This window comes from Austrofundulus limnaeus, unplaced genomic scaffold, assembly GCF_001266775.1.
Source record: "Austrofundulus limnaeus strain Quisiro unplaced genomic scaffold, Austrofundulus_limnaeus-1.0 Scaffold1, whole genome shotgun sequence".
NCBI classification, from domain to species: domain Eukaryota; kingdom Metazoa; phylum Chordata; class Actinopteri; order Cyprinodontiformes; family Rivulidae; genus Austrofundulus; species Austrofundulus limnaeus.
In genome coordinates, this window is record NW_013952403.1 from 1,892,692 (window position 1) to 1,905,007 (window position 12,316).

The window sequence follows — 12,316 nt, forward strand, 5'->3', positions numbered from 1 at the left end:
CCCCACCCCCGCCCAACACACACATTTTCACACTCCAGTGCAAGTTGGTGAAGTAAATGCACCTCGGCTCACACAACTCATCTCCGCGTGGCTCAGCCTGTCATAATCCAGGTCCATAATGAGACAATTTAGATGTCTGCTGTCATGGYGAGCTGTCAGCCACAGCTCCGCTCGGCTTCGCGCTGGGCTTTCACGGGGAGAGCATCTCGCGATTCTCCTGACAAATCTCTACCCATCCTATCGGGCTACAGGAAAGAAAAGTGTAATGAAAGCTTCTAAAAATAAGCCAACCCCAGTGATAACACTGGCAGTATAGATTAACTCCTGCAGACTGTAGGGAAAGCGAAATATAGGATGACAAGTAGCTTTTTGTCTCAATCAGTTGGTGGTGGAGCGATGTGGCAGGAGATCTCTTAGTTGTGTCTGAGAGATGTATAGATCAGTGGATAATGCACATTTCATCTCTCAAAACAAAGATCTTATTGCTCTGAAATAAGATCCAGTTTCCCTGGTATCGTGTCTGATCTTGTAGTGCTTGCGTTCAGCTGGTCAAACACAAGAAGGCGCATTTTATCCTGACCTCCTGTGACCTTGAACCCCCCCAATTTGCCCTCTTTCTGACATATCTCAACACATCTTCTCTCACTTGGTAATTCCTTAATTAAAGTTTAATAAAAGGGGAATTTCAGGAATGCTTTGTTATTGCTGCCACCGATCCTTGGGTGAGTGGGTATATGGGCTGAGGTAAAAGTGATCAGTCAGAAAAGAGAAACACAAGCTCTGCTAATGATGAACAGCCTGCTCCATATTCGCCTGTCCTAGTTTCACCAACTCCTAATGTGATTTCTGCTGTTGTCTTTTTCAAATTATTCCCACTCTTTGTCTAATTATGGCCCTGCAGAAAGTCCTGGCGCTTTATCCCCGTTGATTCTGCAACAGTGCATTCGCGGAGCACAGACAGATATACGTCTCCTGCTTGCCCATCCAGCTGGATGAGTAAAAAAGAAGTGTCTGTCCTCTGGTTCCATGCCAAGCTCATCAGCTGCACTGATGTCTGGCAGGAACAAACTATACATCACAGCGCCACGTCCGTGCAGAAACTCAGCGTGGCAAACGGGCAGGAGCTGCTTATTGATAGTTGTAAAGCTGATTTGTGCGCATCGGCTGCCAAAAACAGCCACATAACAAATGTGTGCACTTGTAAAATGAATCCACAGTGTAATGAGTTTTTTATTTATTTTTTTTCTGCCACTGACGGATTGAACTGCGCTGTCCTGGGAAGTCAAACTACAGCAACAAGTCCACGAAGACCAAAACATCAAATATAGAACATGTACAATGAAGAACGACCGCAAAAATCTCCCCGCCCCCCAGCTGCGTTTAATTTTCTTTGTCACGGCAAATTGATTTGTTGTCCTCTTGAATTATTCTTGTTTGTTTACTCGTGTTGCTCATCTCTCATCAAACCCATCATGAATCTGTCGTGTGCAATCTCGTAGATCATTTTCACGCTTGGCTGAGCTCAAATCTAATCTCTCCTTGTTTGTTTGTGTTTGTGTGTTTTCCTCACTTGCTTACCTGATACCTCCCCCATCCAGCTTCCTGCAGTTTGTATGAATACGTAAACAAAAGAGCTTGAAGTATGTAAACTGATGAGTTCTAATGTGAGAGGAGGCTTTAGTTAGATTATCACCTGAGAAATATATCTTCCTCAGCCGCCACAACTGAATAACATTAAAACTGTACTTCAGTCAGTTTTTCAGGTGTTTAGCTGAAGTTTGGCGTGGTTTTAGCTGAGACTCGTTTCTAACAAATACCCCAAGTGCCAACACCAAAATATTAAACACCAAAATATTCCAGACTGAAGCTGAATAAACAGCTGAGCTAAAGCAAAAGTGTGATTTGGTTTTAAAGTATTTAGTGTTTTGTCATTTATTGTGTTACAAACAAGCTAATACTAAAATTATTTTGGTGGTTTAACTTTGTTTTAGCTCCATTACCAGCTAAAGGCCTGAAGAATGACCTTCCTAAAACAGTCATTCATGTTTTTTGTGCTAAGAGGTTTTTAGCAAATAAAACATCAAAGACAGATATAACAAATATACTGTAAAAGTCAGTGTGTCCTTTATGCACCACAAAACAACTGTGTTTATTGAGCATGTAAAAGTTGAGTTAGTAAGTGTGTTTGAATGCTGACAGTAGCATTTTTTACTCTCATAGCACTGAGAGTGCTTTTGTCAAGAGGTCAGAAAAAGGATGTTTCTACTGTGGTTCATATTTTCATCAACGATGAAATAAACATTCTAATATTCACTTTACAGAATACTAAACAACAGTGGTGGGCACAGCTAACTGAAAAGTTAGCTTCTCAAACTCATAATCCACTTACTAAAAATATACATATAGCTTTGCTAATGCTAAACATGTTAGAAATTTAGCAGACGCTAACACTACAAAGCTGAACATGTAAAAACTTTAACAGAAGCTAACGCTAAACAGCTACACAAGTAAAAATTAGTGGAAGGTAACGCTAAACTAATAAACAGGTTAAAATCTAGCTTTGCTAACACTGCACAGCTAATTATGTAATAAAAAATAACAGAAACTACCTTTAAACACCTAAACAGGTAAAAAATAGCCTTAGCTACTATTTAACAAGTAAACATTAGTGGAATCTAATGCTAACAGATAATTGCTAACCACTAAGATGACCGTCATCTAGTTTCCTTTGAGCTGAAGACTGGACACAAACCTGTTGATAGTTTGTTAGTTCGCTGTTAGCAGACTGAAAGTTGTCAAAACCTAATTTAGCAGCAGCACGTTTGGTCCGCTAATGGTTTTCAAAGTTTGTGAAAAGGCTAATCCACTAAACCGAAAACTAGTTCTGCTAATAGCTGTTAGCTGATTAGCAGAATCTTGCACACCACTGCTTAACAACATAGTTTCTGTATAACAAATAAAGAAACTGCCATTAAATATGAATGTCTGCAGCTTGTGAACCAGGATATTTGTTAATAGGAGACAGGAAGATTGAACACCCTGGTGTGTGTATCTATGGTTATTAGCATAGTGTTGGAGACGCAGGCCTGTCTCTGCTGTGTGTTTCTCTTCATTCACTGAAAGGAGAGGAGTAGCTTCAGCTAATGAATGCCGCAGACATACGAACCCACACATCCAGACAGAATCACGTCAAAAGCAGAGATGCTGCCACTACATAAGCACATTAAGGGATCAAGGGGGGTTTAAGCCAAGGATGAAATGTGTTAAATGTGCCAGATACAAGCCAAACATTCTTTTAACCTAAGCCTCAGCACCGCTACAGTGGGTTTGTTTGCCTCCCCCTCACACACACACACACACACACACACACACACACACACACATACGCTCATTCTACACATATGGACGGGTGCCCACCGAGGAGATGCAGCTTTTCTCGTTCATCTCTCACAATCCAGAATTCAGCGCCGGAAATGCTGCATATTGTGTCTCCACCAGTGAGTCTGGGCCTTTTTGTAAAAACCTGGTACTGACTGCTTGCTGACTTTTCAGACTACGTTACCATGGCAGCCACAGTGAATGGTGCTCAAAAAAAGAATGACACCGTCAGCTGATATCGACCAGGTTCTCACTTTACAAATTTCTGAACCTCCGACCGGCTCTGTGATGTTTTCACCCCCCTCTGCAGCGTTCCGCTCAGGGTGGGTAGTGGTGGTGGGGAGGGGTTTATTTTGGTCACAAGCACTTTTATTTTTTTTATTTGGGGACTGTTTGATATGCAGCATTGTTGTAGTGTGATAATGCTAGGCTTGTGGTTGAGCTGAAGGCTGGCTTTGTCTACACAAAATCCACCGAGGAAACCAAAGTGCACGAGAAGTTGCTCCCATTACTGAAGCTTTTAAGCTTAACCCCTTGTCAACCCTGCTCAGAAAGGTTCAAAACTAATTAAAAAAAAGAAAAGAACGTGCAGCTTCTGACTTCCCACAGATGTCCTTTTGAGTGAGTCTGCTGCCTGTGAAGTGCGGCGCTATACGCTCCTGAATCAGAGAGCGTCTGAAATGATGAGGTGCGAGACCTCATACTCTCTGATCAGAGCGCTGCGAGTTCAAAGGGCCTGCCGGCAGCGTTGAGCCAGCTAATGAAGCCACCGACTCCCCTCACCACTTGACTGCCTGATGCTTTATTCACAACCCCACTCCAGCTGAAGAGGTGAATCTGTGGCTACAAGGTTACTGCAGGTTGCAGCCCGCCAAACACGAGGTGAAAAAAATAAAATAACTCCACAGAGAGGTCTCTGTTCACAACTTTCCACTCGACGTTGCAAGGAGGAGCGTTGCTGCTGGGGTTGCTGTTTCCGACAGCAGCGGAGTTAACCTTACAGTGACAGGTACAGCAGGTAGGGAGGTGAGGATACCAACCGCTGCCCTGATCTCCAGAGACTGCACGTCAAGGGCACAGGAATCCTCCAACCATCCGTTTCCATGGACACACAAATCATATGTGAAGCACAGCCCCCATCCCTCACCTGTGTCATCACTTCCCCCCCATGCTGTGAACCTGCATGTCTTCTACCATCAGGGATGTGGAAAAAAGAAAAAAGGAGAGCGAGAGGGAAACAGAAAGGCATCACTGCGTAGGGTTTACTGCAGCTTTTAAAGCCTGAGGAGACCATCGGGTCTCCCTGAAGCATTCACTGTAGTGTTAAAGGAAAAAGCAGCATTGCATCAGACCGTTTTACTCTCAGATAAAAAAAAAACTTAAGTACAAAACAAGAACTCAGAAACGTGACTGTATAATGGAAAGATTTACACTAAACAAGCTGCTGTCATCTTCAGTCACAGATTTAGACATTATGTCTAAATGTGGAAATAGATGTATCGAAAAAATATATAAAGTGTTTATTCTGTTATTATTTTTATCATGTGCTTAAAAGAATCTGACTATTTGCACTTGTTGGGTTGAATATTATCTTATTTATCTATTCTACTAAAAGTTGTTTGTGACACTGGAAATATCTAATATCTAAATATTAGGGGTGCAACGATACAGAAAATTCACGATTCGGTTCAGTTCAATACTTTAGTCTCACGGTTTGACATTTTTTCTATACAAAAAAGAGAAATTTCCATACCCTTTTTAATTTGCAATTTATTTAATTTAAGTATGAACATTGTTTAACCTCAAAAGTACAGTTTTTAAATTAAATGTTGCTGAAACAGCAAGTTTCTCAGTGGATCTGCGCTCAACAATGCAGCCTAGGTGGAGTAGTCGAGCACAGATCCACTGATCCGTCAACACAGAGCATCTTCAGAAAACAAACTGATAAAATAAATTTAAAAAACCTGTATTGTTCGATACAAGTGTGTATTGAACGGTTCGATATGGGTACATGTATTGTTAAATACATGTATACATTTGTGCATGGATCTACACACGTCTAAATCCATGTGACGGTGCAAAATTCTAATCTATAAAAACTAAACAGCCTACATTAGTTTTATTCTCTGGTTTTTGTAGTTGAGGTAAATGTTTGTTAAATAAAGTATAATATTACAACTAGTTGTTGAGATTATGCACCATGAACCAAACATCATATAACGGTAACCACAGCTGCTCGTATTTGACCATAAATTTCCTAATTTTTAATGTGCTGCCCTACATTATAATTTTTACATGAAATAACCAAATTTACATTTTTTATTACTGTAAACAAAGATTTTTCTTCAAATTTTAACTAAATTTTACTTTAATGGCATACTTGTTTTATTTGGAACATATGTTTTCTAAAATAATTAGTTTTTCTTAAATAATGCTTTTTTAAACTCTTCTTTAGCATGTGGTGCACAGTTAAACCCCTCTGGCAAAAAGCAATGAAATATGATGATCGAATTGGTCACAATGATTTAGTGAGGAAATAAAAAGTGTAAAGACTTTCACTGATATGTTGGACTGCAGAGGGTCTGCAGGTGAGGTGAAGTTCACGGTTTATTGCTCTCACTGTGTTCAGGGGGGGTTAGGATAAACTGTTTTCCTGTTGTGTGACACATGTTTATGAGTTCCATAATCTTCCATTCTTACACACATCTGTTCATGTTCAGGGGTCTGGGTGCAAGGCGGTCCTGTCCTCCTCAGTAAAAATGAAAGGGGGGGGGGGGGACACAGCGAGGGGCCCCGCTCCGCAGGAAACAGTGTGTGAGGAGATCCGCGCTATTAGTCAGACGGTTTGATTGACCAGCATTCAGGTGTGTGGATGTGTAAAGGAGTCTGCCTGGGAAAATAACACTTGTGATCAAAGAGGGTAGTTTGGATGAATAATGCATGATTTTATTTCTGTGTTGTCACAGAAGGAGCCCAGTTGTGAGGAAGATTGAGGAGGCTGTAGATGCTAGTTTTTCAAAATTAAATTTAAGTCTTGAACATAAGGGACTTGGCATTTTTAAACCACATGAGGTGTAGTAACACTTCACATAATTCTCTGAGAGACAAAGGGGATTTGCAGAGCCTGGTTGAGGCACATTATCATTTAAATCCTGCTGTATTTGCAACCGATTCATTTGATCTCCGGCTACTTGCACGTTTGCCGTAATATATTATTTCTATATTCTATTAAAAGTTGTTGCATAAATTACTTTTACATTTTTCACTTAATCATGTCAACTTTTTGTTACTGAATGCATTCTGGGGATGATGATGATGATGATGATGATGATGATGATGATGATGATGATGATGATAGAGTCAAGGCTAAAAAGCTTGAATGTGTGACAATAAATGTACGTTTGGTATTAGTATTTACAGTATGTTCTGCACAATATATGGGTTGAAAAAAGATCCAATTTTATGCTTTGTAAATTAGCTCTGAAGCTATTGCTATGTATTACTAATACTGTATATACATGGTGTTWGCTCTCCAACTAATATTTGAAGCTAACACCATATCGCCACATATGATGTTAGCTCTGGAGCTAATTTACTAATATATTTTACTAACAACATTAGCTTAGGAGCTAACACCATATATTGCTACATATGATGTTAGTTCTGGAGCTAATTTACTACAATTTACCAACAACATTAGCTTGGGAGCTAACACCATATATTGCTACATATGATGTTAGCTCTGGAGTTAACGCCATATAAATAACTAATATACATGTAGTGTTAGCTCCTTAGCTAATAGCTTGAGAGCTAATGCCACATATTAGCTCTGAAGCTAATGTGAAAGCTAAAAGGCTAAAGCTGAGTTGAGCTTTTTCATGAAGCAGCTCTCTTCCATCATCATTTACCCAGCTTGCTTTGCGGCATAAATAACACTTCAATGTCTTTGTAAATCTATATATTTTATTTATAAAACTAAACAGCCTACAATATTTTTACAGTTTACAACTAGACGGAGAGAACTTTCAACAAATTTCATTGCAATACAAAACAGGAGTGTTTTAACAAACTGAGCCTGAACATAAATGAATCACCTGCATTTTTAAAGACCATAATATTTATTCTGTGGTTCTGGCTGCTTGATAATAAAAACGTCCACTCAGATCGCGATCAGGAATCCGATCTGCTGCCATAAATGTAACACTTAATGCTCAAAAACGGAGTCATAAATCACTTTAATATTGGACTCTGGAGGAAAATGGAGCTGTTTCCAAAAAAAAAAATATCTGGGTCTAATCAAGCTGTAAGCAGCGCCTCTGGCCCGAGGACAGGGTCTGGTGATCACATGAGGTCTGATGAACACAGGAGGACCCTCCTGTAGCCCCAAAGCCTAACCTCAGAACTTCAAGGAGGGTCCAAACTACAACAGGCATGAAGAAGGGAAGCAACTAAACAGACACATTCCTGTACAGAGGCAAAGTGTAATTATCCCACGAAGCAAATTTATTAAAATAATCACCAGATTCAGTTTCTTCACACAGTCTCTCAACCCTGTCTGCTCTTTTACTTTTCTACCTCTTGAACTGTCTTTTTCTCCGCTCTTCCCTGGATTTTCTCTCATGGGAAGATCTAAGTGAGTAGATTTATTCATTCAAAAGGTTCTGAATTACATTACAGCAGCCCAGCAGTCACATATGCCAAAGTCTTCAACAGCCGAGGTCTCTGGAGGCTGTTAGCCCAAAGGTTAGCCTTATAYCCCTACCAAATGAGCTACGATTTCCCACTAAATCTCTTCATTAACTTCAACCCCGTGACAGTTATTACTGGACGTCAGTCACAGAACTCACATTGAAGGATATTGCAAATATGTGAGGGGGGGGGACATACCGTGCAAAACCTTTTAAAAAAATTGCTTCACTGTGATTTTTAAGTACTGTTTTATAGATTGTGAACCTAATCAAACTTGATGTTGGCGCATTTATCTTTGTTTATTGTTTATTTGAGATTTGAAAATAATAAAAACTGGAGATAAAGCATTTAAGTCACGATAAAGCATAAGTTTTAAAAGGTTTTAAAAATTGTCATTCACGTTAATGAAATCTTTAGATTAAAGCAGTTTTGAGGCAACAGCAGTCAACCTTTAGCTCAGAAGTGTCCAATCCTGGTCCTCAAGGTCCACTATCCTTCATGTTTTATTTTTTATCTGCTCCAGCACACCTGTTTTGATCATTGAATCACCTTCATGTTCTACAGAAGTTGGTTAAAAACACATTTATTTATCACAAAGAAAACTCTAAAACATGCAGGATAGCAGCCCTCCAGGACCAGAATTAAACTTTAACTCTACAAATTGATTTAAATCAAACAACAAGTGAGATATTATTTGTCCGTAACCTTTCCACTGAACCCCACTTGAGTAGTTTTGAAACAATAATTCAATTAAGGCAGTTCAGAAAACTAGAATTACGAGTAAAACTCAACTCTTATCATTTCTGAGTGGTTTGTTATTAACTGAATTTAGGTACACATCAACACAACATATCATATCTCAATGTTTAATGTAATGCCCGATTGATCACAGACAGCATAATGTGAGTCTCATGGTGCCCATCAAACATAACTTTACCTGTGATCATAAAGTTATACTGTAAAGATAAAATAAATCCATTTTATTTTAATGTATCTTAAAAGGCTGTAAATAAATGAATATAAACTTAGCACAAAAAGTAAGTAAATAAGTGTTTGGTAGATTATTTCTCTGTTGTAACAATGCTTCTTGGCAATAAATCTTATGGCAGGCAGCTGATTGGCAGCACCTGGAGGTACCAGAAGCTCAAAACAAGTGACAATAGCAACAGTGAAATAAGCTGTTTGGCAGAGAAGATGTGGCAAATGTTTCATGTTCACAACCCAAATACTCATCCCACAAATGCACTTTCCTTAAAAATGTGGCACTATTTAAAAGAGAAAATAATATATATTGTCAAGAAGCATTGTTACAACAAAGAAATAATCTGCCAAACACACATTAACTTACTTTTTGTGCTAAGTTTATGTATAATAAAACCTTAAAATTGAATAAAGTCGTTTTTTTATTAGAAAGAACTTTAGCTCTTCTGTAAATATCTGAGCTGATAAAACTAAAAAAAAAAACATTCAATGAGAAGAAGAAACTCTTGAAAATAAGCTTAATTTTGAGTATTTTTGTTTGCGCAGAAGAAAAAATAAGATTTTTTTWAAATCTCTTTCCTTGTTATGAAACATCAAGATGAAATCTCTGTTCTCCGTGAGACAAGTTTTGTCTCTTGGTTAAATATCCCAGTGATTTCACTGTAATCGTGTAAGAACCCTTCCACCATTTTCACTTTGACACAACTGTTTGCCCACAGTTGTTATGTTATCCCTGAACATCTGGAAAAGTTTTGCCTTTTCTTTTTTCACCCCTCACCTCTGCCTCCTTGTAAAAAGCTTCCTGGTTATTTTTTACATTAATAGATGAAGCTTCTCAAAAATGTTATGATCCAAATAATCTGTTTTATGGATTTATGCAGCTTTTAGAGGTTTAATGTATTGTGAGGCTGGACTTTGACCCGTGAGACTTTGAGGTGGTACAGTGTGAGCACATGCTGGTCCCAAACAATACATCAAAGTTTACTTCAGAATAAAAGCACCGCTGACAGTTCTCATAAAAATTTTCCCTCTTCAAGAGCACAAGATCTCTCGCTCAGATTATCTGTCTGATCTGGGCCTTCCTCACTCTCACGACATGGCCTCACCTGTTCCACTGCACATTAACACCTGCGTGCACGTCTGAGGGCGTGCACGTCTGAGCCAGCTGCTGTTGTTTTTAATCTGACAAGTGTCTCGGTGGAGGCCGACAGGGTGTTTCCATTGCAGAGAAGAAGAAGTGAAGCTTCTGATATGAGTCTGTGACAGACGTGTTTTGAGAATGAGGACTGTTTACACGCCGGTCCAGGGAGGAAGAGCGTTCGGCGTCAGGATGAATTATGGATACCACATGTCTGAAGCCGGAGCCCACTCTTCAGACCAGAGTGCTTTTGGAGGACGGGTAATTGAAGTGTGCCGCTACAGGATGCTAATATCACCCGAGGAAGGCCTCAGCAGCTCATTTATTCTGCAGAATGAATATTTTAAGTAGCTTCTGGCTGTTGAGTGAATTGCCTGTTGCGCCGGAGTTCTTGTTAATAATCATCTGCACCATAAATACAATCACACGTTTCCACACTCTACGTCGGCCTATATCAACACACACACGCTCTCCTCGCATCCCTCCGTTCTCAGACGCACACATGCCCGAGAGAGGGGAAAGCGTTTGTCTCAAGATGAAAGGCTTCACACCCACTGCCTACACGCAGAGTCTCTTCCGACACCTTCCCGCGACGGCGCATACTGTAGCAGAGGCTTGTGCTACGCAGACACACACCAAACTAGCATCCCTCCCCACACCCATCGGCGCCGCAGCAACACTTGCATCCCCCTGCCCTGCCTCTCCTTCACTCCGTTTATCCCTCTTCCTCCTCTCCTCTCTGTTGTGACACTACAGTAGCAGGTGGGGGGGACAGATAGGGTTGCAGAATAAGTGGCATGACTTCCACAGAAAGCCCGGAGGCACTGCTGCCCCGTTCTCCCCCCAMCCCCCCAATCGATCGACCAGCACGGTGGGTTTTCAGGCGTGGAACATGCTCCGCCACACGCCAGGGCGTGAAAAGCGACACAGACTCTGATGCGAGATAATTGCTTCCCCGTTTACTGGTGCGCTGGGAAGCAGCAGACAAAAATAGCATGTCGCTGGAAACGAATGGGCGCACGGGAAGACGTGGATCGATACGGAGTGGACGCTCCACACGGCATCTCGCTGTCCACACAACACCTAGCAACATACTTTATGCTACATCAGAACACATCTAAAGGCAGCTTCAGGTTGTCTACGCAGACAAAAATAAACAACCAGGACGTTGGTTTGTTTTTAAGCAACTGTAGTTTGTGTTTAGGTGATAATCACAGGAATGGTCTTCAGGTTGACATAAGCCTGAGTGTTGTTTTTTCACACTGTAATGTCACCTGCAGCACATCCGCAGGTCACCCATCAGTTTGGTCCCCCAAACTCGTTCCTTCCATGAGCCAGCAGAGAGAATGCTCCTTCTCTGTCTGACTGTTTTAACTTCAGGTAAAAGACATTTCAGGTGGTAATAGATAAGCAGTCCTTCAGTGTCTCCAGTAGCAGATTATATGATTTTACTGTGGCTATCCCTAGATTCTGTGTGCTCCTGCTGCTCAGGTAATAATGAACAGAAATCAGAGAACATGTGCCGTGCATATCTCACATTTCATAAGACACATCCACAGAAGCAGCTCCTCACATTTCATCTCCAAGCCTCTCAGAAAGCACACATCAAGGTGAGGCAGGGGTGGAAAATAACCAGTCTAACCCAGAATCCAGAGTCCAGTTTACAACAGCAGACAGTACCGCCACCGCAGTGCAGCACTGTACACCACCAGGTGCTTCATATTCCTGCCTTTTTCAAGAGAGAGAACCCACACAAGGCTAACCACGCCGGGAGAGAGAGAGAGAGAGAGAGAGAGAGAGAGAGAGAGGGGGAAACTGATCAACTACAGCTGCCCGCACGAGCAAAAATGGCAAACGGAGACAAGAAATGGAGAATCAGAAAGAGAGGCTGGCCTCTCGTCTACTCACCAGCACCGGCAGAACACAGCAGAGACACCAAGAGCACAATCACCAGCGTCAGGATCTTCACATTCATTTCTGCACTCCCCTCTGGCTCTCTGCTAGTCACTCACTGATATACTGTAGTGTTGTGTGTGTGTGTGTGAGTGAGTGTGTGTGAGTGTGTGTGTGTGTGTGTGTGTGTGTGTGTGTGTGTTTGTGTGTGTGTGTGAGCGGTTTGTGTGCTTCTGA

General features: G+C 41.0%; 1 protein-coding gene and 1 long non-coding RNA gene across 3 annotated transcripts in view; one reads left to right on the plus strand and one right to left on the minus strand.

The window, feature by feature from the left end:
* apln (apelin) overlaps window positions 1–12,285 on the minus strand; it is a 25,872-nt gene extending 13,587 nt beyond the window's left edge. The window contains exon 1 of the mRNA XM_014004253.1: window positions 12,095–12,285. Coding sequence (XP_013859707.1) covers window positions 12,095–12,161 — 67 coding nt within the window. The 5' untranslated portion in view covers window positions 12,162–12,285. The remainder of the gene's footprint in view (window positions 1–12,094) is intronic.
* LOC106514821 (uncharacterized) overlaps window positions 1–12,316 on the plus strand; it is a 69,698-nt gene that overhangs the window by 20,795 nt on the left and 36,587 nt on the right. The gene's annotated exons all lie outside the window — the stretch shown is intronic.